General features: G+C 41.4%; 3 protein-coding genes across 3 annotated transcripts; all 3 read right to left on the bottom strand.

Annotated features, from left to right (window-relative positions):
- Nucleotides 1–919: 919 nt before the first annotated feature.
- LOC120359344 lies at nucleotides 920–1,831 on the bottom strand. The gene has a single exon (XM_039456487.1). The coding sequence runs from the start codon at nucleotides 1,829–1,831 to the stop codon at nucleotides 920–922; it is 912 nt and encodes a 303-aa protein (XP_039312421.1).
- A 57-nt stretch (nucleotides 1,832–1,888) lies between these two features.
- LOC120359345 lies at nucleotides 1,889–5,585 on the bottom strand. Its single transcript, XM_039456488.1, has 5 exons — nucleotides 4,824–5,585; nucleotides 3,863–4,763; nucleotides 3,186–3,807; nucleotides 2,861–3,089; nucleotides 1,889–2,803 (listed from the first exon to the last, which is right to left on the bottom strand). The coding sequence occupies exons 1-5, from the start codon at nucleotides 5,583–5,585 to the stop codon at nucleotides 1,889–1,891; spliced, it is 3,429 nt and encodes a 1,142-aa protein (XP_039312422.1).
- A 1,481-nt stretch (nucleotides 5,586–7,066) lies between these two features.
- Nucleotides 7,067–8,341, bottom strand: LOC105203880. The gene has a single exon (XM_011172804.1). It carries the CDS (start codon nucleotides 8,339–8,341, stop codon nucleotides 7,067–7,069), a length of 1,275 nt encoding a protein of 424 aa, XP_011171106.1.
- Between the last annotated feature and the right edge of the window lie 14,373 nt (nucleotides 8,342–22,714).

Here is a 22,714-nt window from a genome sequence, read left to right on the forward strand (position 1 = left end):
AGCGAGTGATTGTCTGCAAGCCGAATAGCGAAAGACTGGCGCGCTCCGGAATGCGAGCAGCGAGGATCCGCGATTTTGGCGGCAGGCAGTGGCGCGCGGAACCCGCGGATTGGCTCTGTTTGGAGCAGATCACGCGAACATGAGCGTGTTTGCGCGTGATGTTTTCGTGAAGCGACGCGGCAGGCAGGAATGCTCCGAGTCAATATTCTAAATAACGCGTGTTGGAATTGATAAAAGACCGATTTTGCTCTGAACATTCCCGCCCGCGTCGGGGTCTGACAAGACGCCGAAACGAAGCACGATACATGAATGAATGAGTAGCTCGTCCTGCGGCAGAGACAATGGCAAGCTCGAAGCGCGTTTAAACACCGCTGGAAGCTTCGGTCGGTATGGGTAACGGGCAGAGTTTTGCAATGGGTCGCTTGAAAATCGAAGTGGCCGTGCGCACGGTCACGACGCGGATGAGTCCATCGGCGCCAGCATGCTTCTCAAGGACTCGTCCGAGTGGCCACTTGGCAGGGGGATAACGCTCGTCCCTAATCAGGACAAGGGATCCCACCTTGATTTGTCGGGAGGAATGTTGCCATTTAGCGACGTCTTGCAGCCGTTGAAGTTATTCGGTGGACCAACGCTGCCAAAATCGTTCGACCATAAGTCGAACCTGTTGCCACCGGGAGAGTCGACCGAGCGGGACATCCGTTAGCGATGGTTCTGGAACCAGCGTGAGCGGGTCCCCCGTCAAAAAATGAGCGGGCGTGAGCGCGTCGATGTCCGATTGATCCTCAGACACTGGGCAGATGGGGCGAGAGTTGAGCACGGCCTCGATTTGAACGAGAACGGTGGTGAACTCCTCGTAGGTGAGGAGAGTGTCACCGATAACTCGCTTCAGGTGGAACTTGGTCGATTTAACGGCCGCCTCTCACTTGCCGCCGAAATGCGGCGCGGCGGGAGGGTTGAAAATCCACCGAGTGCCGTCGGAGGCTAAGAGGTTAGGCAGTTCACCCACATCTTTGGAGGCGGAGGAGAACATCCTTCGCAATTCCGCATCCGCCCCAACGAGGTTGGTGCCACAGTCGCTTGCTAGTGTGGCACAGATCCCACGACGAGAGCAGAATCTTTTGAAGGTGGCCAGGAATCCAGCTGAATAGTCGGTGGCGAGCTCTAAATGCACGGCGGAGGTGGCCATGCAAACAAAAAGGACCAGGAAGGCCTTGTAGCGACGAGCACAGCGACCGGGCCACGATTTCAGCAGGAACGGTCCGGCGTAGTCCACTCCGGCATTGGTAAAGGGCCGTGAAGGAGTAACTCGGGAAGGAGGAAGTTGACCCATAAGTTCCTCCGCGGCGGCGGTCCGATAACGTGCACATCGGACGCAACGCCGAATGACCTTGCTGATGGGAGCTCGACCGCCGAGGATCCAAAATTTACGCCTCAGAGTGGCGAGGACGAGTTGAACGCCGCCATGTAGGGTGCGGAGGTGAGTCTCCTCGATTATGAGGTGCGAGAGGAACGAATCGCGCGGCAAGAGGATGGGATGCTTAGCGTCGGGATCGAGCTGAGAATTCTGAAGCCGCCCGCCAAGCCGGAGGACGCCTTCCGGATCGAGGAATGGAGTAAGGCGCAGGAACGGATGTGAGCGAGGAAGCGCGGAGCCTTGAGAGAGAGTGGCAAGTTCAGCTGCAAAATGTGCCCTTTGAATGTGCAGCACCCAGAACTTTTCGGCGGCTGCGATTTCCTGCGGTGTGAGCGCGAGGGCGTCGGTGTCTGGAGGGCGTCGTCGAAATCGAGCGGCAGCCCGAAACAGCCAGGCAGTGATACGGATCAAGCGCATGAATTTGGAATAGCGGAAGACGAGCTCCCAGAGAGCGCCTGGTCGAGTTACATTCTATCACGGTCGAGCCGGTCGCTCCTCCAAATCGACTGCACCATCCGGAGGCGGAGCTGCGGTGTTCCAGGACGCAACGTGAGAGGAAAGCCAAGGTGGGCCATCCCACCAGAGTCGATGCGTTAGGAGCTCTCGAGGAGAGAGGCCCCGCGAGGCACAGTCCGCGGGGTTGTCGGTCCCGCTGACGTGATGCCAGGAAGCGTCAGGAGCGAGATCGTGAATGGCGACGACTCTGTTCGCCACGAAGTCCTTCCATCTGGATGGGTGGCCTTGCAGCCATGCCAAGACCACGCTGGAGTCAGTCCATAGATGCGCCGGCGTGCTCGAGAGTTGAAGAGTCGTCCGGACTCGGGACAGAAGGCGAGACAAAAGCAACGCTGCAGAAAGTTCGAGGCGCGGTATCGTCGTACGCTTGAGCGGAGCAACCTTACTTTTTCCGGTGATCAATGACACCGTTGTTTGACCTTCGATCGTGATACATCGAAGGTAGAGCACAGCTCCGAGGGCGGCGTTTGAAGCATCCGAAAACCCGTGGATTTCCATGGAGGCGGATGGATGGATGCCGAGCCAGCGAGAGAGAAAGATAGACGAGATGGCATTTAGTTCCGCCTCGAAGTCCAGCCATCGTTGAGCCCACGGTGCAGGAAGTGGCTGGTCCCACGGCACTTGAAGCTTCCACAGACCTTGGAGAAAGATCTTCGCCACGACGATGATGGGAGCGATCCACCCTAGAGGATCAAACAGTTGGGCGACTCGTGAGAGCACCACTCGCTTAGTCAACGTGGTGGACGCCCGCGGCAAGTTCAACTGAAAGATAAAGAAGTCATCACGCGGATTCCAGGCGAGACCGAGAGCCCGGGGCAATGCGTCGAGCGAGAACGCTCTTGGTGCAGTAGACGCAATGCGAGCATCCTCGACCTTGGTAAGGACGGCGGGATCGTTTGACACTCATTTGTGAAGGCGAAAGCCGCCCGCCATGAGCAGATTGTTCAATTGTTCAGCCTTGGCTTGCGCGAGAGATAGCGTATCCGCGCCGGACAGGACGTCGTCGACGTACATCTCACCTTGAAGAACTGGGGCAGCCAGTGGAAATTGAGGGCCGTCATCGGCGGCGAGCTGCGACAATAAGCGCAGGGCGAGGTACGGAGCGCACGACAACCCATAGGTCACCGTACACAATAGATACTCCTGCGGAGGCCCGTCTCTGCTCCAGAGAATCCGCTAAAAATGGCGGTCGTGTGGATGGACCTCGATCTGTCGGTACATCTTTTCCACGTCGGCGAGAAACACGAAGTTGTACCGACGCCAGCGGAGCAAGACATCGGTGAGATCCTGTTGGAGCTTTGGGCCTATGTGCAGGCATTCGTTGAGGGAGACCCCGGACGAGGAAGGAGCGGAGCCATTGAAAACGACGCGCAATTTGGACGATGAACTGCCGGGTCGCAACACCCCGTGATGCGGCAGGAAGAACGACGCGCCAGAATGCGTGTCTGCTGGCGACGTCTTAACCATATGGCCGAGAGTCTCGTATTCCTGGAGAAAATCGGCGTAGAGTTGCGCGATTTCTGGATTGGAGGCGAAGCGCTGTTGCAGTCGGCGGAGAGCACGCTCCGCGCGTGAGCGAGAGCTACCGAGAGATGAGACAGAGGTTTTAAACGGTAGGCGGACAATGTATCGGCCTGATGCAGAGCGCCGGTGAGTGTCACGAAAATGCGCCTCGCAGTGAGCTTCATCCTCCGTGAGTGCGGATTGAGACGTGGGTGCGACTTCCTCCTGCGTCCAGAATTGGCGGAGTAGAGTCTCGAGCTCCCGTTCTGGGCAGTTGCTAGTGCCGTGCGACGGCGATGCAGTGGGCGTAGACAGGTTCGGTACCACGCCAGACGGGCCGTATATTACCCAGCCGAGCTTGGAATGCTGCGCGACTGGTTGTCGCGGAGTACCACGACGGAAGGTTTCGCCGAATAGATGGCCAAGGACGTCCGAGCCAAGGATGAGGTCCAGGCTTATACCAGGTTGGATCAGCGAGAGGCAGATTGCCCAGATGGCTCCATGCGGTCGGGTCCACCAGCTCTCCAGGCGCCCGGCTCATCACGCAAGGCACAACGTAAGCAGCAGCGTCGAACTCGAACGTGGGGTCGACGCAGGATTGCAATCGGAGAGCAAGTGCGCCATGCGTGGTGTACGATGGTAAGGACCCGACTCCGAGTAGAGGAATGCTCGCGCGATGACGAGAACACCGCAGGAGCTGCGCGAACGATTCACGGACAAGGCTGAGCTCCGCGCCAAGATCGAGAAGAGCGCGCGCTTCAATTGCCTGCCCGGAGCGATTCAACACGCGGACGCGGGCGGTGGGCAGCAACGTCATCGCCGGCGCATCCAGGCGACACCCGGACGCGTGGAGTGAGATAGCGCCTGAGCCTGTGGCGACGGCAAATGCTGCAGCGGAGGATGAGGCTTCGCTCGCGGCACTTTGACCGGGCTGCAATGCAGCACTCGAGGTCGCGGACGCACGATGAATGAGAGTATGATGATGCCCACCGCAGAGCCGACATCGTTTAGCGGATTTGCATTCGATTAACCGGTGATTGCCGAGGCAGTTCGCACACAAGCGTTTTGATACAACGAACTCGCGTCGATCCTCCGTCGGTTTGGCAGCGAATTCGTTACAGGAGGCTATGAAGTGAGAACCGTCACAGAAGGAGCACTTGAGCAAGTAAGCGTTGACGGCGTTAACGCGCGAAGCGGGCTTCGTAGCGAGCGTTTTAGCGGCCTTGATATTCTTGCTGGAATTCCCGGGAGCGATCACCTCTAGAGCGCGAATGCGCCCATCCAGAAAATCGTCGAGCTCGCGGAACGTTGCCGGATCCGTGGCGGTACCCTGACGCAGCTCTCATGCCTCGCGCGTCTCAGGATCGAGTCGACGAGTAATGAAGTGAACCAAGATGAAGTCCCACGAATCGATAGGCGCACCGAGAGCTCCGAGCCCACCGAGCGCTTCCTTAACGGTAGATACCACACCTTTTAAATCACTGACGGATTTGCGCGCGATTGGGGCGATAGCGAAAAACTTGTCCAAATGAGCGCTAACGATAGCACGTTTGTTCTCGTACCGAGCCACGAGCGCATCCCACGCTGGACCGAAATTATCGTCGGTGACCGGGACGTTCGCGATATGCCGAGCGGCATCCCCAGTGAGACTGCTCTTGAGATGATAGAATTTTTCCACCGCAGGGATGTCGTCGTTGGAGCCGACCATGGACTGAAAGAGATCGCGAAATGACGTCCACGACTCGTAATCGCCCGAGAATTTCGGAAGCGTGATTTTCGGGAGGGATCGCGCGGTGCTAGAGACAAGGCGAGAAGTGTTATTGCCGAGAGAAGTATTGAACGCACACGGCGAAGCCGCACGATCGCGCATCCGAAGCACTTCCGCTTTGACGTCGATGTAAGCGGTCTCGCACTGATCATACAAGTCGTCTTGAAAATACTTGTGAGAATCGAGCTCCCTCGTTCGCTTACCGAGAAGGACAGAATGAGCGTCAGCGAACTTCCTCCATTTGGAATCGAGCAGCTCGAGCGTGGCGTCTAGATGCTGCCGAGTCAGGTTGTCCTTCCCCCGTTTTTTGAGATTCTCCACCGTGCGGTTGATTCGATAGAAGATATCGTTCTGTTGCAGGACGGTGGACTCGAACTCGGCCATGACGCTTGCGTGGAGCGGAACAGTCGATTAACACTCGAAGTCACAACTCGCGGAGGTCACTCAGTCCGAAATTAGTCAGTCACACTAGATGAGAGATTCCCGTCGAGTTGGAGAGTTAGAAGATAGGCGCGAACTCGCGAGTGTCTGAGCGGCGGCGAGATTGGAGTCACTGATACGGCCGGGCGCGCATACGCGATCGATCTCACTCGCGAATCCGGCTCGAAGGACCAGAAAATGTTCAGAGAAAGTTTAGATAAGCTTTGGAAGAAAGGATGGGAGAAAGAAAACATGCAATGCCGAGAGAGAGGTAAAGCACAGGCTTTATTCAACTTCGTACTTGCAACAGTGTAATGAAATGCGCGAGATAAAGACTTTTACATTAAGCAAGAGCGAGTGATTGTCTGCAAGCCGAATAGCGAAAGACTGGCGCGCTCCGGAATGCGAGCAGCGAGGATCCGCGATTTTGGCGGCAGGCAGTGGCGCGCGGAACCCGCGGATTGGCTCTGTTTGGAGCAGATCACGCGAACATGAGCGTGTTTGCGCGTGATGTTTTCGTGAAGCGACGCGGCAGGCAGGAATGCTCCGAGTCAATATTCTAAATAATAACGCGTGTTGGAATTGATAAAAGACCGATTTTGCTCTGAACAGTGTTTGTTAAAGCACCCCAGAACATAGCTATTAAATATGCTGACCTGTTTACATTATCCTCGCGATACAAGGCTTCCCAGTCGTACATGCTGAGCTCATCAAGGAAAGAGTCTTCATTGAAGGAGCAAAAATCTTGCGCTATTATGCTCTTTTTGCGAAAGCGATCTATTTTGATTCCGTACTTGATTTCAATCAGTTGATGCGTCGAGAGGAAGGTGACATCGTGCTAACCTTGCATGATAAGTTTGTCACCGTCATCAACCATGCATAGGTCAAGCCACGTAGAAGAAGAACGAGTGTGATGTGTTGGCTCAAAAGGCACCAGGAATAAGTTAGATGCTTCAACAAAAAACCGAATCTGATCCGAATCGTAAGACCGTGAACATAGATCAGCGTTAAAGTCACCGAAGATGATTGAATGCTTGTATAAGGTAGATAAATCTGTAAAGATGTTCAAGAAATCGGTCAAATACCCACAGTGTGGAGGCCTGTAGACCACGCCAAGGAGAATCTTGGACGCTCCATCCGGAACCATCTCCGTCAGTATGTACTCAGGTCTATGACAGTAGTCATTACCCGAGTGCTGCAGCAGTTAGACGCGCAGATGCTCACGCACGTAGAGAGCCACACCCCCACCCTGCTTCCCGTGACGGTCACATCTGAGCAGATAGAAGCCATTCAGTGAGATCATATGATCCGAGATTGCAGGTTTAAGCCAAGTTTCTGAGAGACTAATGATATGATATTTAAAATTTACAAAGTAAGCTCTAAATTCATCAATATGCGCGAGCAGCAATTGACAATTTACGTGAACTCGAATGTACTATGTCTCTTCACAGTCCATAGTCAATGATCTTGATACGGTCGGAGACCCTTTTCCGCAGGATAGGGCAGTTCTTGCAATCCAACGCTGAGTGAGATCGCTTCTCGTGAGGAAGCCATCTCTTACAGTTGCCACACATTGGATTTCTTGCCCTCGAGGCACAATCTCTGGATTTGTGTCCGTCCGCACAATGGCCACAAAGGGGTGGAAACTTGCAATGTCTAGCGAAATGACCGAAAGCCAAGCATTTAAAACACTGCAGAACCTTCACATAATCAGCGACCTTGCAAACAGAGTAATTTACAAAAATGAGCTCATCCTTGAGCAGCTGGACATGGATTTCGGGTGATACTTCTATGATGCAACTCGTGGATCTGCGATTATCCTTGGGTGGGAAAATATAAATTACCCTAATGTCCGGCGATTCAACGTTCTTCAAATTTAAAGAAATCTCCTTCTTGAGATCTTCACTCTTCATAGCGCAGGGAATACCGTGTACTATTAACCTGGGATTTATTTTAGCTTCCTGCTCTAGCCTGAGACCAGCCCTGTCCAGCACCTGCGACTTCCTCAGTTTAGCCAGATCCACAGAATGGGCCTCGATACGAATACCGTTCTTCCTAACTGATGATATTTTACATACCTTTAAGTCGTACTCGGAAGGCTTAAGAGTTTTTTCCAGGGCGTTTCTAGTTTCGCGGGAGGTCGCAAAGCCCGACTCATCGGAGGGAGTAACAATAAAATTTGTCGTCTTTGGAATGTCCAGTACCGGACCACGGGACACGCGGATCACCGGTGCGGAACAAGCGGACGCGTAGGTTTTCGCGCTTATATTTGTAGACGTGCTCGGAACGCAGGTAGCTCCGTCCACCGAGCCAGCCAGATCGATTCGCGTCCGCAAGGAGTTGAAAGCGTCAGATGCCTTATTTATATGGCTTTTAAGATCCTCCGATAGCGGAGGAGGGGACGCTTTGTGTTCTAAAGCATTTAAATAGGCCGATGAAAGTTCGAGAAATGCGTCCCTGCAGACGCAAAAAGCGGACTCGATCTGCCTCCGTCTCTTTAAAGATTCCTCGCTACTTAGTAGAATCTTAGCCAACTCGTCACTGTATCTATTTACAGTTTGACGTAAAGCGAGGATTTGAGACGCGCTTACGTTCGTCAAATTCGGGGCGAGAGACACATTTGTAAGAGATATCCTTTTCCTTAGTCCCTTATTTTTGTTTTCATCGCGCGCCGCATCAACACTATACTCGTCGGCTCCGACAAGATCACTCTCTGACATCGTGCACCAGTAGAAAGCCAGGCAGCCAATCACAGTCCTCCGCGTTGTTTGTCGACTCGTCTATGCCGTCGCAAGTAGAGATTTTCCCGGAAGATCACAGCGAGAAAAATCAAAAATCCCGGACAAGAGCCGCATAAACTCCGCAAGCAGAAAAACAGAGCAACCAAATAGCTTTAAAGAAACTCAGAGCTGCAACAAAGACGCCCCGCGGGGCAGAAAACTGCAGAAAAAGAGTCCAAAATAGCAGAACGAAATGACACACGACTGTACTCACGTAGCGCCAGAGAGAGGGAGAGAGAGAGAGAGAGAGAGAACTTCTAATTTAGATTTTAAAGACCTTAACATGAAGTATTATAGCTTCTTGCAATTCTACTTGAGTTGGTTTAAAGAAGTTCCTGCCAACTTTTGCTTTTGCAGATTTATTTGGTAATAGTGAAAATAATAGGTAAATTTTAATTAAAATTTTTGAATCTAAAAGAAAAAATATATTATTAGTTGATGCTTATGCAAATTATTCCATTCTTTAAAGTATTACCATTTGGAATATTGCCATTTAACATATCCAGTAATACTTTGTTAGAACAATCCAACTTCTTGCCTTTCAGTTTTAGTATACCATCAAATAACGAATGAAATTTTTCTTCAACATTTTTATGCTTTTCTTTATATAACCTTAAGTAATCCTTTTCAATCTGTAATTAAAAGATACAAATTAAAGTTTCCAATATTTTTATTCTGCAAGGAACATTATAAGGAACAACTCAATAGTAAGAAGTTAAATAAATATTAGTAACTAATACATTTGCTTAGACGCTTTAATTAAATAACTATTGCAAATTTTGCAAAATAATATTGATGAACATGACTTTTCATTTTAACTACTTGTACCCTTTTTTTGATTCACTAGTCATAGTCACATTATATCGGACACATTTTATGTATATACATATATGTTAATTACCAATACATAGCCCTGTTAAAATGTTAAAATATTCCAATCATCAAAGATTGAGCTCAGATTTCGATAAGTCGTATGGTCATGTAATAAATTTCTTCTAAGTTCAAACGATTTTTTCCAATGATGCAAAACCTCTTCCCAAGGTTCAAAATTATTTTTAAGCTAATTGCAATTCCGCTCTGCTTCCTCGCGATAATCTAACAAAAAATACAAATAAAAAACTACATATAAAAAAATTGTTACAAATTACATATGAAATAAATTATAAAATATGTCCTTCACACGAACCTTCATTAATTTCTTCATCTTTAGAATCATGTGTTGATGAAGATTTGTTCAGTGGAATCAATTGACATTTCCTTAAAAATGCTAGCATATTTCTATTTTTATCAACTAGTTTTTCTTTGGCAATACCATACTTCTCATTTTTCGAATCTTCCTTTTTTACTGATGGACAATAATATACTTCCTTACATTCTGCAGAAAAGAGAGTAATTATATGATCCGCAATTTTCTTTAATGTTTCATTATTTAATTAAACACTGAAAGAGTAAATATAGTTACATATGTAAGAAAAGTAATATTATTTTTAAATATGTGCTTACTTAATGTTATCAAAAAAATGGCTGATAATAATGTTTGCCAAATGTTATTGACATCTTGATGACAATCTACTCCTTGCATCGTACGAAGCTATAATGGCTTGTCCAGTTACTGTTTGTTGAAGTAACATTCTTTAAATCAAAGTTTTCTAACTGTAAAAGAAATGAATTGAAAGCATATTTATGAAAAGAAAATAGAAAACCAGGGTAGAAAATAGGACATTACTTCATTCGTTCTTTATTATATTTTAAACATGATAACATAATCCACATTAACCTGCTTAAAAAGTCGAATAAGTAATGATAGAAACATATAGAAATTTGATAGAAACTTATAGGTTCAGATAACATTATATAAGATTTCTATTAAATTTCTATGTGTTTCTATTATTTTTTATCTGTTTCCTTATATTTTTTAAGCAGGGTAGAAACAGCAAATAGCAATGATCATTTGTTAGTGAAGAACTGTACATATTATATTATCCACCGTTTCAATCCTTTGTTTTTTATTGGCTGGTTCGTTATCAGTTAATATTATAATATTTTATGTATTAGATGTCTTTAAGTTAGGTTCAATATTTTCTATACATTCTTCTATATTATTCACTGACTCATTGTCAAGAGATATTGCTGCATCTAATATATCTCGTGGTGTAATATTGGCGAGTGTCAGAGTTGGGGTCGCAGAAGGCGTTGAAACAGAAGATAGAGAAATGTGAGAAGAAGTTTCTGTTTCTTTGTCCAAATCATTGTTAATAAAATAATTTTGTAGTGCAATTCTCGCACCTACCGATGGTATAACATCGCTTAATTCTGGACACCAATTTACAACCATATATTTTAAAGTATCCCAGCAAACACAGTTACATAACAGCAATGTTAATAAAATAAAATCGAAAGTAACACGCAATATAACATGCGCGTTACATGTAATGTCCATGTTAGTTGTAATTTCCCACTCATAAGAAAAATAACAGTTACATAACAGTTGTATCATATTTGTTATACAGCCCTGCCGAAAATGTACGATTAAAACCGATAAAAAAAAAGTAATCCAAATCGATCAGGATTTCTGCACCGAAAATATAGTATTAAAACCGATTGAAAATAAAAACCCAATCAAAATCCAGATAGATTATTAAAACAGAATACATTAATGTAAATGTAATAAATGTTTAATTTACAAAAACATTTCTTGTACCTTTTTCGTTAACAAGGATTAAAAAAAGATTAAATTTGAATTAAACATTTCATTTAAGTACAAAATTAAATAACAATACAAATTACACATAAAAATATAAAATTTTATGTGGAACAGCGTTCCACACATACACATCATGTTTGAAAAAAGTGAGAGCGAGTATTCGTCTCGAGGTTATAATAAGCAGCTCCTAAAAGTCTCACTGAAGTATGAGTTGGCGAGTCGGCCGCCGTGACGCCTAGATATAACGCATGTGGCCGCATTCGACTCACGAGAAAATCTCCCACGGCGTGGCCACCTAGTGGTGGCGCCAGAACTCACTTGTTAAATCCATTTTAATTCAAAATTACAGAATTTCATAAATTATAATTAAATCAAATTTTAATGCAATGTGACACGTTGAGACGCTAACAATTCTTATGTACCATTTTTAAATAGATATTTTGAAGACAATACTATAAATCACGTTAACAAATTTGTAAAATTGTCCTAAAGCTATGTTTTTTTTTTGGCAATTAATAATTCTTGACAACCGTCAAGAAAAAAATAGTTTCCGAACAATTTTACAAATTAGTAAAAATGATGTACAATGTTATTTTATCAAAATAGCTTTTTATTTAAAAAATAGCACACAAGAATTTTTAGCGTTTCAGCATATCATTTCTCGCTACTAATGTCAGGATTTTGAAACGTGGTCGCTGAGAGTATTTAGGAGTCTTAATGCAAATGAATTAAAATATTAAAAAATTTATATATTATGCATTACACTTAAATAATTCACGAAAGCGATATTAAAATCAATTACGATTCGTATATAATTAAAACCGATTACTTTTTAATCCGCTCGTGGATTGAATCGATTAAAACAGATTAAAATTAATTAAAAAGATTCCGTTTTAATCAGTTTTAATCGCACATTTTTGGCAGGGAGGAGTCGTATTAATAATTTAGTTTTATAACTGTTATATTATTAAAATGAAATGTTTGTTATACAAACCTGATAAACGGCAGTTATATAACTGTTATAAGTTATTGTGTTGTAATATCAACAATTCAATTTTACATAACTACAATATTGCTAGAATGTAAAAATTCGTTATATAACGTGACACACACAAGTTATATAACTATTATTTACTGTGTTTGATGGGATTATACTTAATATCATTATCTAAAAATTTGAATTAATAAGATAATAATATGCATGTAAACATTATTAATTCTAAATTATTTAAGGGGGGAAATCCAATTAGAACTTTCAAAAAATCGAATTTTTTTTTTTGCATAAAATGTTTATTTAACAGTGTAAGAATATGTTCCCAACGTTTTAAATCGAAATTCGCAGCCATTCGGAAGTTATGGCCTCCGAGCGCAACAAATCTCTTGAGCAGCGTCGAAGCTCTAATAGCACGCAGCAGGTATATTCACCCGGAGCGGGGATTTTACCTTTCAGGACTGCGATCCAAAACGTATAGAGATGTAACTAGAGTTTTACTGTAAGATTTGGAACGCACTCCTGGTAGACGGCTTTTATTTCTGTTGTTACGTTTAGTCGAAACCGTTGGGTCCGTTGGCGCTGGCATCGAGCAGAACCGGTTCTCAGTTTAGCTCCGAAGTTCGGCCTGTACAAAACGACAGTGCAAATTCGAAATGTCCTATCCGAAAGGCACACACGCCGAACCAAAACAATCGAAACCACGCAAAAGAAAGTTCCATGGTAATCAGTTTTCAAATAAAAAGAGTGCAGATGAAGAAGGATGTAAAAGTACGAGTGCAAGAAAACTCTCCAATGCTAGTGCTGAAGATATTCACTGGAATCCATTGCATGGCTATCGTTTGATTGAAATATTCACCGTTTTTACAGCCTTGACAGAGCTCCTTGTTTGTCGTGTTTGTAAACAGAATGTAAAGTTTGAAGAAGCTGGGAATCGAGGCCTCGGTTTCAAGATAGTTTTACTTTGTCGCTGTGGTCAGAGAAACATCAATTCAGGACCACTAATCAACACTGGATACGAAGTGAATCGTCGGATGGTGTTTGTTATGCGACTCTTAGGTGTTGGCAGAGAGGGTATTAATTTATTCTGCAACCTCATGGACATTTGTAAAGGAATGAATGAGAGCACGTATAATAATATTATCACGTATATTCACTCCTGTACAAAATCTGTTTTTGAAAGTCTCTGCAAGAAAGCTATCGAAGAAGAAAAAAAATTCAATGAAGAACATGAGAGGTCTATTTTAGATTTGAAAGTCTCTGGAGATGGCTCGTGGAAAAAACGTGGATTCAAATTGCTGTACGGAGTTGTAACGGTCATAGGCTACTATTCGGGCAAAGTCATCGATTTAGTTATCAAAAGTAGCTATTGCCATGCATGCAGATTTTGGAAAAAGAAGGTGAACACTCCAGAATACGAAGAGTGGTATATAAATCACGAGGAAGAGTGTACAAAAAATCACGAGGGCTCAGCCGGAAAAATGGAGGTCGATGCGATTACAGAAATCTTTTTAAGATCAGAGGAAAAGTATGGCGTTAAATATGGTAATTATATTGGAGACGGAGACTCCAAAACTTTCAAGGCCATTCTAGATAAGAATCCTTACGGTGATGAATTTCAAGTTGCAAAAAGCGAATGCATTGGCCACGTAGCGAAAAGAATGGGCACTCGGCTCCGAAATATAAAAAAAACACAAAAACTCGGTGGTAAAGGCAAACTAACGGATGCTTTAATTAAAAAGCTCACAACGTACTACGGTCTGGCAATTAGAAGAAATGCGAATAGTATTGAGGGAATGAAAAAAAGTATTATAGCCACTTATTACCATTTGATCTCTACGGATGAGAAGCCACAGCACGAATACTGCCCGCCCGGCGAAGACAGCTGGTGTAAGTGGCAGAAAGAAAAAGCTATTGGAGCAAATTTGGATTCTTTCGAGCACCCTCCTCCACTCGATCCAACAGTCGCAAAACACATTCTTCCAATTTATGAAGATTTATCTAAGGAAGAATTACTTCAGAGATGCTTGGGCAGTCATACGCAGAATTCAAACGAAAGTTTCAATTCTACGATTTGGCGTTTAGCTCCAAAACATCTTAATTCTGGGCTGAAAATAGTTGAAATTGCATCCTACATCGCTGCTGGAGTCTTCAATGAAGGATATTCTTCCATTCTACAAATTATGATGGAGTTACAAATAATTATTGGGAGCCAGACCAAGAACTATGCTGAGAACGTCGACGGGCGCCGGGTATCTCGACAGGAGCGGCGCAACTCTTTCAACTCTAAAGAAACTCGAAAGGCCCAAAGAGAGCAGTTATTGGAGCAGAACGAGTTCTTCGAGGAAGCAGAAGGATTGTTCTATGGCGCCGGGATTGCTGACTAAGAGGTAAATTATAGATATCTTGTATCTTTTACTTGTCAAAACTTTAAACACGTTTTTCTCAAAACTGTATTTTTCTGCACTGCTGGAACTCTCATTTAAAAACTATTCAACCGATCGCGCTGAACTTTCGCACACAACTTCGTGACATCAGTACAATGTCGATGAACCTAAATGTTTGTGAAAATTATAATAAAAAATAACTTATTTATTGCAAAAATTGTGCAGAGAAAACGTCAAAAAATGGAAATTTATTTTCATAAGCGTTTCATATTCAAAATTTTTGACTTTTTTCATTTTTTTTAGGTTCAATTACGAATTATGGGTATAAATAATAAGAATTTTTTCGCTGCTTGTTATAGGATCAATATCACGGACGCCATTTGTCCAGCAGCTGAGCAACTCACACGCGGACCTGCCAAATGGGATGCTTCATATGTCCGCCATTTTTAAATATTTTTGGAAAAAAAAAATACGTATGGACAGTCCAAATCATATATAAATAAATGTTTAAGTTCGAAAAATATAGAAAAATCCTTTTTCCTACAAAAAAATTCTTGAAAATAGCTTATTTTTCCTCGTTCTAATTGGATTTCCCCCCTTAACCAATGCATAATTTTGAAAAGATGATTTCATGAATATATAAGATACTGCATACTTACTTATTAAATTATCGCTCCAACGCTCTAAATGCAAGAATTGCAGTAGTTGTATTAATTTATTTTGCATTACTGCCATAAATTACTGTAAAGCACCACAAAAGATCACTACACTTTAGTCATACCGTCACATCATGTGGCTTGTTCGTGCATGCACACCGTCACACCGCGTGGCTTGTACGTGCATGCACACCGCCGCCATATTGGTATGCATAATCATAGGTTATAAACCGTTAATTCAAACAAATAAAGATTTGTTTTTAAGAAATAAATATAATTGCTAGAAATAAATATTATTTATCTATAAAAATCAATCTTCTAACCAAATTTTATTTGCCATAATAAAACATTTATTTGCCTCAATTAAATTTATTTTTCCAGCAAGAATTAAACAAAAATATTTTTACAATTAATAAGAAAAATGAGATATACTTTACAGAAATATATATTTCGTTATCACAATCAAAATTTTTTTATTACAAATAAATATTGAGGGAAATGTCACAAATAACCATTTGTTCCTAAGAATTTCGATTTCTTTTCCTCAATGTGTAACAATAGCATCGTTAAACAGGTAAATTATATCTCTTTCTTGCTCGCACGCCGGATTATAACATATCGTTCTGTCTCTTTTACTCGCACGCTCGACCACGTGACGTCAGTACTCTCCGTCTCGCTCACTCGCGCGCGCGGCCACGTGACGTCGGTTCAGTTCTCCATCTCGCTCGCTTTTGCGCCAGGTCGCGCGTAGCATTGCCCGGGCACGTGCGCGTAGGTGCGCGCCGAAAAATGGGGTAAACACGTGGTTCCGACTGCGTGGGCGGCCAGAGGGTATAAATACGGAGCCACACCAGGAAGGAGCGATCAGTTGGTTCCAAATCACCGGTACTCCGGGAGTACTCGGAGCTCCTTGGCTAGGTGTTCTCGGCTTCCTTATACCGGGTGTACTAGGTTTCCTGAAAACCCCTGACACCGGGTGTTCTCGGTTATCCGCCTTCCTGACACCGGGCGTTCTCGGTTATCCGCACTTCTGTGCCGGGCGTTCTCGCCTTCCTGACACAGGCTGTTCACGGCTTCTTGACACTGGACGTACTCGGTTATTCTGTACCGCACTCCTGTGCCGGGCGTTCTCGGCTTTCTGATACCGGGCGTACTCGGTTATCCGTTTCGTTACTTACCTGTCCTGTATCGTTGACTCTTAATTTTCGTTTTATTTTCAGAGCAAATTTAAATTAATTTCACTCGGTCGGGGACAACGCGTTTACCCGGAGTTACAACTTTCTCGCCGGATTTTCCTTAGATATCCTCCGTCCCGAGCGTTCCGTCCGAACAAGCACCCTCCTAGCAAAGCGAGCGTATCTTGACCCATTCCTCAGGCAAGCGTTAGTTATTAAGTTGCGTTAGCATTAAGTACGCATTTCTTGTAATATTTTCCGAGCGTTAGTTATTAAGTTGCGTTAGCATTAAGTCCGCGTTTCTTGTAATATTTTCCGAGCGTTAGTTTGTAAGATCCGCATTTGTATTTAGACTTAAGATTTCAACTGACACCGCGAGCGTTATAATTTAGTTTTAAGTTCTCTCCGCGTGTGAACAAACGTTCCGGGGAACACGGGTTCCGAAGGTGTCAACTTCCTCCTTTCATAATAAATTTTTATTTTTGTATCACGGAGTGTGAGAAGATATTTAAAATAAATATTTTTGTTAATTTCTTTTCAAATCGGAGTTCCTTCTTTTTTCGACCCTGGGACCGGCGAGCTAATCCGCAACCGCGAGAAAAGTTGTACCGTTACAAGTGTATTGGCAGTAGCCGGGCAACGAATCTAGCTTAACCAACAAGACGGATCTGAAACCAGAGTTCCAATTTCGCTCTTTTTATAGGCAAGGATATGGGCAAGAAGTGTGGCGGAACGTTTCCGCAGGTTCGCGGAAAATTCGGAGCAATAGTTTTTCTAACGCGTAGCCCTTAGTAACCTGCACTATTCCCTCACTGCGCGGCTCGCGCCTATAGTTCGCACGAGGTGCTTATAGACGTCGTGAGTCGCGGCGGTACCACGTACTACGCGAATTCCTATACTTAGAAAATTAATATAAACTTTGTGTCTTGGAAGATTCTAATTCGACGTACATGGTATGATGGAGGACTATGTATTGAAGCGTTATGTAATGTCGGAAGTTTTATTGTAGTTACGACAAGAAACTAAATTTTAGCAGAAAGAATTTTGTATAAATTTTATAAGCTTTAATTTTTGAATTAGCGTAGATTGGAGTGTACAGGATTACGCCATGTACACGCTATTGTTTTATGTTTAAAAAGTTGAAGTTATTGTTATTTATTGTTATTTATATCAAATTAAATTTTATATTTATTCAAAATCTTCTAACATTTTTAGTGGTCACAATTTTAAAGTTATATAAATCTGGATTGCTTAGTACGGTAGTAGGAAGTATCTGCAAAAGAATTACGCTTCAATAATTATTATTTCATTGTTTCTAATATTTTTAATTATAGATGGAATTTCAATGCGCAAAGGCTCGTGGTGTTACAGGGAGTCGCAAGCCGAGGGGTCGGCGCACACAATGTTTGTGCAGCGCTTGTAGACGCTTGCAGTGGTCGCGCGTCGATGGAATGGCGCCCACGATGTTGCCAAGCGGTTGCGCATGTAAGAGCCGTATGAGATTTATTGAGATCAAGCGATAGCAAATTATGATTTTAATATGGGATTTATTTAATTGGTCAGAAGATGTTTCTGAATCGACGCGATTGATTCGCTATTGCCAAATAGTTTAATACGGATGGCGCAGAAAAATAAAAATTTTATCCACCAAACGTAACACTATTTTGTAAAATTTTTATTTTGTGGTTTGATTTTTGTAATTTCATGCCATTATGCAAATTCATGTAAAGACATAGTTTCAAATTCTTTTGGTCTATGCAAATAATGATTGTATAGCCATTTAAGGCAATGCTGGAGATACCAACTGAACACGATTATTTTTAATTACAGTAAACTTTTTATTAAATTCACAGAATTATAAATCCTTCTCCAGGATTAAAGTATGGACAAAAACACAATACGCTGGCAACAATTTTACACAAAAACCGAAAAAAGTTGCAAAACTATGTGCTTCTGTAGTAGTCTCGTGACAATATGTGCTGTGTATAAAAGTTTTAGACTTTGTACGTACAAAATAACCATCCAGCGTATAGTGAATTACATGTAAGATTGTTAGTGTGCTTTCAAAACGATCCTAGAAGCATTAGTAAAAAAAATCATTTCAATTAAAAATAACGTGGTTATGTGTGCGTGCAGAATCAGTGTGAAAATCGATGAAGAGTGAGACAGAGCACTAGTTTAGTTCCTCGATGTTGCGATAGCGGCGCTGTGCAGTGAAAGGCACCGCTGAATCATAGTAACGATCTCATTTATCGACTGACTCAGACCCGTAACTAGCTTTTTATGTGCACTGGGCAAAGTTTTATTTTCAATTCTTTATTTCTTTTAGAGGGGATATAATAATAAAATATTATTTTAAATGAATATTTAATATAAATTAAACATAAAATAAACGTTAATGCATATATTTCTAAATGTATAATTGTTGAAAAATTAACTTAAAAAACATTTTAAAAATATTATCTGGTTATTGAATAGAAATGTCCATGGCATGTTCAAAGAATGTCCTAATCTTTGTGTAGAGTGTGCTGTAAATAATTTCAAGATTACATCCAATGGATGTATATAAAAGTGCTTGAAAGAAAACGAAATAATTATAAAACTGTATGTATGAGTGTGTATAATCAAATAAAATATATTACTATATAATACTAATGTTTACTTGCATTATTTGTAAAAAAGTTTTGCATAAGCGTAACAATGCAAAATCTTTATAAAAATACGTAACGGCTGTAAAGTCTGTATCAGATTATGCATTACAGAAGAGAATTACGAGTTGAAGATTAAAATACAACCCGTCAAAACCAAACGCAAAATTTAAATCATCTAACTGGTCGAATTCTAATTTCGATCCTAATTTTTTTAGTTATTTTTGAGACAAAAAAAGTTTCCAGGCGTTTGATCGAATAGGCCTTAGTTTCAAAATAATAAATTTGTGAAAATTGGCCATACCGCAGCGCGCCATATGAGCCTTCCCGGTAAGTGTTCTCCCAACCAGTGCAGTTGGTTCTGTGCGTTAGGGGGCTCGCCGAGAGCGCTTGGCGGTGTCACATGGCATACAATCCAGTGGCACTTCTAAAACAAAAATAGTGAGAACACTATAAAAAAAAAAAAAAAACAAAGAATATATCATCCATATCAGTGATGAATAATAAAGAAGAAAAGGATCCAGAACCCGACTGGAACATGCTAGCTGATGAAGACAGCGAAATTTCCGAAGACTTCACCTCAAAAGTCAACAATCCAGCGCAAGGCAATATAATAAAGGCAGAAGACAATCAAGTTACTCTGCATAAAATATTAAATAAGTCGATAGGAAAGAAGAAATTCGAGCCCTTTTCTGCCACAAACATTAAACAATTCAAAATTAACCCGACCCCGAATCTAAGCAAGGGTCAAAGAAAAGAAAGGGAACCAAGAATCCCCCGCACCGCTTCCACAAAGGCAAGAGGTAAACACTAAGATACCGAACCTTAACGACATAATAGAGGAAAATAAAATATTAAAAGAAGAAGTACGTAGACTTTTCACAAGACTAGACGAAGAGCAAAAAGAAAACAAAAAACATGCGTTTAACATACCAACAAAAAATAGATTTGAAGCCTTGAATAAAGAGAAAGCTGCAAAGATAACATCGGATGAACAAATGGAGTGCCAAGATCAACCAGACACACAGGACTTCCTGACATACTTAAAACGAAAAAATCAACAAGGGAAAGAAGAAAACGACATAAAAAAAAAGCCAAGGAAACAACCCAAGGAAGAAGCAGAGAGCAGCAGAATAGAAAATCGGACACTCTCTCGTATAGGAAAACCAGCTCCAATACAACCGAGTAAAGCTACAAGAAAGGACAAGCCACCACCAATAAACATCCTCTACCAGGACCCCAAGGATACAAATAGACTACTACAAGTAAATTTAAAAAATATGAAAAACTTTTACATTAAGAGAATTAATAATGGTAAACACGTTCTACAAGTAGACACTCTAGAAAATTTCAATACAACTAAAAATTTACTTGAAAGTTGTAATACAAAATTTTATACGTATACTGCCAAAAGCGAAAAACCAATAACATTACTGCTAAAAGGTTTAAATGAGTCATATAACGAAAAAGAAGTCTTAGATGAATTGGAATCTTTGAGCATCACGAATGTAGAAATAAAAAAAGTAGTTAGATTTGTAACAAATAAGTCAAAACAACATAACAGACCATTACTTATATTTGTTACCTATAGTACAATTGTCACCACAGAGAGAATTAAATAATTTGAGAAAAATTAAATATTTTTTTCACTAATTAATACATTAGGAAAAACTGATGCGCAAAGATTCAATTCAATGCAAAATATGTCAGCGTATAGGACATGCAGCGTATAACTTACTAATTCATCTTACAGATGTGTAAAATGTGACACCAAACACGAACCAGGAAAATGCACCTGGCAGCCACATACAATTATTGAGAAAACAAAAATTTACTGCGTTAACTGCAATGAATACGGACACCCTGTGTCCTACAGAGGATGCCCCAAATTAACAGAAAACAATGCTCAAAACACTAATTATACGCAAAGGATATAGCTACGCTGACGCCACTAGAAATTCAACAAACACACAAAACACAGCAACAAACTACAACGACGCTGATCGACAAACAAATACAGTAAATGACATAAAAAATAATATGTTAAGAATTGAAAAACTAATAGAAAATAACTCAATAAGAATTAATACACTAGCTTCTTTACTAGAAAGATTTCTAAACCAAAATGTACAAAATGATTAATATCCTAACAAACGCGAATAATAATAAAAAAATACTAAAAAAACTTAAAATAATTTCAATAAATGTCAATTCAATAATAAAAAACCAAAGAAGAGCTACCCTCATGAATCTAATAGATAAACAAAATCCTGACATAATACTTCTAAGCGAAACAAAATTAAATAAAAAGCACGTAATAACCTTTGAAAAATATGACATAATAAAAAACGATCGCAATGAAAACGGCATGGGAGGCGGTACAGCCATAATAATTAAAAAAAATATAAAATACAAAGAAATAGAAACTCTAAAAACAATAAACTAGAACACTCCATAATAAAAATTAACACAAAAACAAACAAAAACTTATTTATTATTGCAGCATATGCTAGAGGTGGAAACCAAAAGGAGTTCATACCGGATATTAATAAATGTTTACAATCTTTAAATTAGATAATCTAGATAACTATTATATAATAGCAGGTGATCTAAACGCAAAGCACACAGACTGGAAAAATCCAAACAATAACGCTCGAGGAATAGCTCTAAAAATTGGCTAGACAACAATAATATTGAATACAAAACAAGACTACTAGGTACTAAATACCCATCGTACCCAAACGGTAACTCCTTCTTGGACATAGCACTAGCAGACGATAGAATAACGTTCCACAACTTAGACGATGACCAATACATTGATAACATACCTTATGATAGTGACCATAACGCAGTTAAATTTCAAGTCTCTCTCGACGAGGAGAGAGAGACTCGAACTAGATCCTGAACATAAGAAACACAAATACAACCTAAAAAAAGTAAACTGGATAAAATATAGCGAAGCATTAGAAAAAACAATTACTTTCCAAATTCCTAATAACAGAAACCTGTCCATCCAGGAAATAAATGAATACATACAAATATTAAATGATAAAATTATAGAAGCAATGGAAAACAATCTCCCCAAAATAAAAGATAAAAACTTGATAAATGCATATATAAACGACAAAATAAAAAAAATACAGAAACAAAAAATAAAATACCCAAATACACCACGCCCATAGAAACTGGCCGATAATTAACACAAGAAAAATAGAAAACCTGAAAAACAAATTAAATGAAATTAAGGAAAAACTAAAAATCGAATTTGCCAACTCTATAAATAGTTATTGGAAAAATAAAATAACAGGAATCTCAAAAAGGGACTCGGCAAGTATGTTTCCACAAATAAACCGAATATTCAGGAAAAAAGAAATAGCGCAAATTGAGACTCTAAAAATACCAGCAAATTCAACCATACTTAACAATGCCGAAATAGATATAGCAAAACTAGAAAAAGATACAGATGGCAGCATACTTCTCGAAACCCTACAAGATAAACTAAACATATTAGGAGCACATTTTGCTAAATAACAGAGAAATAAATAACAACCGTAAACAATTAAATGAAATAATAAATATAGAAACCAAATAATTTAAAGACAAAATTAATTCGGAGAAAAATGATAACATAACAATATGCACATTCAGCGACAGTAATACAGCAGAATTCCCTAACTTGGAAGAAGAATTCACAAGGTACTTTACAAATATCTATGAAATAAACAAAAAATTCAAAAAATTAAACAATAAAA

This window comes from Solenopsis invicta, chromosome 13 (genome assembly GCF_016802725.1).
Source record: "Solenopsis invicta isolate M01_SB chromosome 13, UNIL_Sinv_3.0, whole genome shotgun sequence".
Taxonomy (NCBI): Eukaryota; Metazoa; Arthropoda; class Insecta; order Hymenoptera; family Formicidae; genus Solenopsis; species Solenopsis invicta.